General features: G+C 36.7%; 1 protein-coding gene across 2 annotated transcripts in view; it reads left to right on the forward strand.

The window, feature by feature from the left end:
• The window catches only part of sfswap (splicing factor SWAP), a 60309-nt gene extending 54107 nt beyond the window's left edge, over positions 1-6202 (forward strand). For both annotated transcript variants that reach the window (XM_028025167.1, XM_028025168.1), the window contains exon 19: positions 5424-6202. In XM_028025167.1, the coding sequence (XP_027880968.1) occupies positions 5424-5489 (66 nt within the window). In that variant the 3' untranslated portion in view covers positions 5490-6202. The remainder of the gene's footprint in view (positions 1-5423) is intronic.
• Positions 6203-6525: the final 323 nt, after the last annotated feature.

Consider the following 6525-nt stretch of genomic DNA (forward strand, 5'->3'; position numbering starts at 1 on the left):
CCCCATCTAATGTGATCATAATGCCAAAAATATAATTGAAATGTAACAAATACGGGTTTCAGAGTTAAACTGTTTTAATTTATCTTTTTTCATGATTGGATTTTCTGGTCAAATTTGATTTGATTTGATTTATTTTTTCCAGTTTTGAACAACTGAAAGAAAAAGACCCAGACCAGATTTCTTTAAAATATTGAACATTTACTAAAGCTGGGAGTCACATTCACTTAAAAGACTTTTCAACAGTCCCAGAGCCCATAGAGAGTATTCTTTGTGTTCTCGAAAAAGGAATAAAGAATTAATAGATAATACAGTGGATTTTAAATAATTCTGATTAGTTTTGACTGATAAAACAAATTCAGATTTTTGATTGTGGGTGTGATGCTACAAATCTTAAACCAGCCTTATATTTGTTTTCTAGCCATACTGTACTGCAACATTCATGTCTCCCTGAAGTTAACTCATATATGCAGTTATCTCTACAAATTCAGTCTTACTCAAAATCTGAAAATTATTTGTGACACATCTACTTATCGGTGTGACTGTACAAAATATACTCTGAGTTAGTAATGTCTTGAGTAACCAATTGTCCTCTTTATATTCAAACAAACACCAATGATTAATTAAATATGGCTTTACTCACCCTAGCTGCGATTCATTCATTAATATTACAGATCTTTCCCAAACATATCATATCTTTACTGTAAACACCCTGTTTATTGCTTGCAATGCGTTTCTTTGTTGTGTGTGTTTGACTTTGCAATGTGCAGCAACACATTCCACCCTTGCTCTGTCACTTCAAGTTTATCTCTGCTTTATCGTGTTGAGCCTTTCTGTCTGTGGAACAGAAAGTTGCTTTGATCAGCTCTAAATGTTGGAGGCAAAAATTCAACTGTAGAGACAACCTTTGTTGAGGGACAATCAAAACCTGGTTATTATTGACTCTCAATGGTCACAAATCCTTCCCAGTGTGCTTATGTGTTCAGCCTCGTCTCACAATTACCGCATAAAGTAACCCAAGAAAGTCTTTGTATTTATTTATTTATTTACGTTAAAGACATTGATGTTACGTGATTCATAATCATCCATGTCACACATTTCTTTTCAGGAAAAAGCATATTTTATCCCTCATCTTGTACAACCATGCCATTTTCAGTTACTGACATCACCTTCATTTCACATTCTCATGTTTTGTTTAACCTTCAACAAGTTGTGTTCTCTATGTCATTGTCTGATTTACTACTTATGATAAAACCATTAGACTGGTAAACTTAATAAGTTAGCCAGTACTTAAAGAATGTATGACAGTAATTAGATTGTAGAAAGACTATTGAGGACTTTTAAAGCAGGTCATACAAGACTACAAAATTTCAACATATAAAAACCCAAACCAAATTTGTCTTAGGTTTAAACTAAAAATAAAATTATGTAAAAATGTGAATAACCAATACAGGATTTAGGTTTATGGAATATTTTTGCCTCTTTAGCACATTTTATAAACAGTTCAGCTCAATCAATAGGCAAATGTTTCAATTACAGCTCTGGTTTTAAAGGGACAGTATCATGTAAAATGGACTTTTGAGCTTTATATCATGTTATATTGTTAACTTATACCAGCTACTGGTCAGTGCAACATTGGTAAAAACGTTGTTAAAGGGTTAACAAAGGAGCGCTGTTGTGATTATTTCCTGAAGGCGCAGTGTTGGAAAGAGCAGACATTTCTTTAGAGAGACAGAGGTCCAATTTCAAGGCGTTAAATTACAAAGTGAAATTTCTTTTTCATCATATTTGACATTTACAACATTTTTAGAACAATTGAATAACATCTAGTTACTTGATTGTGCTATCAAATAGCACTATGCGCCTGGAATAAAAATAACACTTCTCGTTTAAAAAATAGGCCTTAGTCCTTTGTTGGTTTTATTGTTTTCACAAGATTAGGAAGTGTAGGAAACTTTTAGGTCAACATGTCAGACATTCATTGAAGTCTTTCCTTTAATTGAAGCATAAAGGCTATTCATGTAAGATTATTTTCATATCACATCAGGTCATCAATTACTTTTGCTTTATCAGTTTCCCAGGACATTAACTGTTCAGAAGAGCTGAGTTACTGTTAGTTATTTGCTCGATTTGCGGGAGATCATGTGTCCGTGTTTGCTCAGCCACACCAGGGCCTTCAAGAAAAAAATGACCTTTTGAATAATTTGATGTGACAGCTCCTTCCCCCATGTGATTACAGCTGTTAATTTGTCTCGTCTGTCAGGAGAGTTCAGGGGTGGAATTTTGTCCATGCGTGTATGAATCACTCATGGGACGCAATGCAAATTAACACTACTTTTCTGCAGTGCAAGCATTTGGCTGCCAGTCAGCAGAATTGAAAAAAGTCTACCTATACAGACGTGGGGAAGGAAAACAAGGTCTTCAAACTAAGCTTTTCAGCAGATTTCTGCACTGGATTTTTAATTTCTTCCGCTTACAGCTGCAGCTTTTCCTACAAATTTACATTTTATTTTTCATTTCGACACACCAGTTACTTGAAAAGTCAACGTTTTTGTTTTAGTAATTCTAGCAGAGGTGTATCAATATGTTCATAAGAACTTAGCGGGTGTTTTGACCTTTCCTGGTAGATTCAAGATTGACTCCACTGTGCAGCAACAAAAGACTAACATGGTTCTTTTTACAACGTCCTTTTAGCCAAGCCAATGGCATTTGGCCAGAACCCCCTGCTTTGCTCTTTCCTGAGAAACGGCTTCCTCACAATTTAACGGCTCCGTTTATTCATGCAAGTTTCCAGCAAAGTCGAAACAAAAACAAATCAGTGAGCTTAAGGCCACTGCAAGCTGCTTAGTTGATTCCCTATGGGAGTGGTGTTACTACCAGCCCTTTTCACGCCTCAGGGAGTCATTTGATTAATTATACACAGAATAATTATTCATTGAGGAGCTGTAATGCAGTGCAAAGACAACAGAAAGCGTTACAACATCAGCGTAATCCCTGTTGTCAGTTATTTCAAGTGATGGTAATTAGTTTACATATCAGTCTAGAGTGTTGCTCTGGTTCAGGCTCTGATTGCAGATCAATTGGGCTTGTAGAGAAAATTAGAGAGCATCCACTGTAGTAAATCTAAAGCACACAGGGAGTGTTAGTGCACAGTAGATATGGGTCTGTCTTAGAGTCCCACATTATTACCTTAGACCAAAATAAAACTAAAATTGTTTTCTTTAATCAGACTTTTTGAATTCTACATACATATAATGTTCCCTTTTTTTTTTTACTTGTTTTATCTTTTGAGACATTCTGTTATCAGAGACAAGCTTCTTGGCTGAATGAAATGTGATTTGAATCTTCTATCTGAGATGGGTTTAACTAATTTTTTGACTTTTCTGTCATTGTATTTCTAAATATAATTTTTTTTAAATTACATCCATAATTACATACTTGAAACATTCTTTCAGGTGTAAATCAGTCTTTCTCTCATCCTAGGGAGCATTAAGTTGGATGAGATGAATAGAGGAACTGACCTGGAGGAAAACTGGTGCTGTAGCTGTTCTGTGCCCCAAGATATACTTTGCTAACTGCTATGCTAGCTACTAATTGTTTTCAGTCTCTTCAGTGAGTCTTGTTATTCAGCAAATAAATGACAAAGCACGGTATTCATTCTCAGCTCATTTCTATTTGATTTGTATTCATAATTAGCAGAATTCAGGAGGATGCTGTAAATGCCAGCACTGTGGCCACTCCTCTGGGAGACTCCATGCTGTTTGTTTACGTAGGTCAGTAAACGTAAATGAATCAGAATTATAATGAAGTCCCAAATGTAAAGGATCAGAAATTGGTTGTTCTGATCTTTACCTAAAAAATGACCATGCCAACACACATAACCACATTTTAACAAATAACTCCACACACCAAGCTCTGTGGCCCAGGTTTCTACAGCACATTTCAGGGGTTCTTCGGATGTTATGCCATGTACATATACCTGGTCACTACCTCATGTATTCTGACATTATCTTCTTTGATCCCTGTCTCTCTATAAATCCTCATGGTATTTTGAATTACTGCAGCTGAAACACTCCTGGACATCTTCACAACATAACAGGAAGCCATACACTGCTTTGTTTACGTCTGGGCGGTGTTCTCCTCAGTACTCTGCCTTGTCTCTGACCTAAGGCCGTTCAGCTATCGCTCTGTTGGGGATTGCATTTTTGGTTTGTTCTTATTTTACTACCGTATTTTCCTTATGTCAAGTCGCTCCAGGATGTACTGTAAATCACGTCAGTCAAAAAAAAAAAAAAAGTGTCATGAAGAGGAAATAAACATATACATTTCACTGGAAGTTACATTATTTAGAAATTGTCAAATGTAACAGAGACCTTGTTGATGATATGACCTGGCAAGAAGTTGTGTTCAGTTACCTGCTTTTCAACAAACTCATGGAAATTGTCAACCATGGCTTGGAAGTCTGCTGCCAAAAATGTCTGATACACCAATATTTGTGCTCTAAATCGGGGAGGTCAGAAATGACTCCACTCTGCCAGCAAAGTGTGCAGCAGAACACAGTGTTGACGCATGCATTGTCAATTTAGGGCCATGCCTTGCATGAAACAATAACACCAAGAACGCCTGCCTGGAAGGTCATTTTTTATTCATCTCCTTGGCAACTACCAGGATGAGGAGGCATAACTTCTGCCTACCTTGGTAGCATGTTCTTTAAGCACCCTCCAGCTCTGGCCATCTTCCTTTCTGCCCACCATTAGCTTTCCTCACGGCTGCAGATGGGAATGTTTAATCCTTGACTCATGTCTGACAGTATAATGTTTCGGTCAAGAAATGCTTTTTGAACAGGGAAAAAAAACGTATGAGTTGCACCTGAATATATGTCGCAGGACTAGTCACACCGTACCAAAGAAGTGCGACTTAATAATCAGGACTATATGGCAGTACAGTAAAAAGCGCCAAAATCTGTTTCTCTGGCCAGGAATACATAAAATGTTAAAAAGTGGTTCATATTGGTGAGATAGGTTATTAAACAGCTATATCACCTCTATCTTGCTATCTGTAGTTTTAAAGCAGCATCACCATAAGAACAGTGACTTTTTTTCTTCACACCAGGATCATCTGGGCTTTTTGTAACAGAATATTTTCAAGGAGCCAAATTAAGCTTTCTTCTAATTGTGTGAAAATAGCTTTTAAGCCTGCTGACTAGCAGTGCGTATCAATAGGTGAGGAAGGAGTTATACTGGAGTCATAGTATATGCTTCACTTAACAGGAGAAAACTTTTGTAAATGCTTTTTCTTGCATCTTAATTAAAATAACTGTCAACTGTGGAAATGGTATGAAATAATTTAGCAGCTTTGAATGTCTTCCGGAATCATGAATTAATATGGCTGATTTTAAAAATGCACCTTTTGCTTTTGTCTTTCAGGATCTGATGGCCAAAGTGCGAGCCATGCTTGCTACGTCCAAGACCTTCCAGCCTCCCACTTCCTGAAGAGGGCAGATCTTTTTTTTTGTACCCACTGCAGCATCTGTTGGTCAGACAGCAGTATTCTCCAATTTCCTGGAGATTCATCTTGCTCTCATCGGTGTTTATCAGCGACGTCTTTATCTATGATTTATTATTTCAGTTATGTTTGCTCTGCAGACTCTGTTTAGCTACAGAATGTCCTTTGCAGTGTCGTAAGAATGAAGCAAGCTGGAGCCGTAAGTGTCTAGTTTCACACCTGACTGGAGGCGGCGGCTCATTTGCTGGGAGATTAAGACACAGTTGATATGTTTTGGTGCAGCAAGAATCAACTGTGGAAGTAATCCATGTGTTATGCATTCTGTTTTATGATAAACCCGTAAAATGATGTCAGTCATTTCTGCAGCGTTATGTGGAGCTGTGGCAAGTGTAATTATCTCCTTCTGTGAAGGTTTGTGTTTGATAACTTCATTTCTCTCACATATCTGCTTTTCAATGCTGCTGTTTCCTTCTCTCTCTCTCTCTCCCTCTCTCACTCTCTCTCTCTTTGTTTCTCTCTGTTTCCCTCTTTCTTCTCATTATTTCACCCTCTAACTGGAGAAGTGGTTTTAATTTTTTATTCATTCCCTCAGCTGTACGATGTGGCCTTCTATTTCTGTTCCTGGTTTGTACTGTAATGAGTTTGACGCAGGGCAACTTTGTAAACTGAACAGTCAATAAAGTCTCAGTTGTGAATCATGTCTGGTGTTTAATATTTTTTAAGGTTAAACCTTATGCAAGAGATAAGGAAATAAAATGTTTTTTTAAATAAACTAAATAAAATGTTTTTTAAGCGTTTTGAGACTTTGATTTTAAATTAAATTTCAAAGCTATAACTGGAGTCATAGTTTGAAAATTACATGTAAAGGTCTGGAAAGATTCCTGGGAGTTGACTTTAACTCTAAATATTGATTCTAGACATTGTTCAAAAACAGACTATTTGTAAAGATTTGAGTGGTTGTAACATATTTAAGATTTTAAACTGCTCTATGGAAGATATTAGATATGCAATTGAAAACTGCAA

The sequence above is a fragment of the Xiphophorus couchianus genome, chromosome 8 (assembly GCF_001444195.1).
Source record: "Xiphophorus couchianus chromosome 8, X_couchianus-1.0, whole genome shotgun sequence".
NCBI classification, from domain to species: domain Eukaryota; kingdom Metazoa; phylum Chordata; class Actinopteri; order Cyprinodontiformes; family Poeciliidae; genus Xiphophorus; species Xiphophorus couchianus.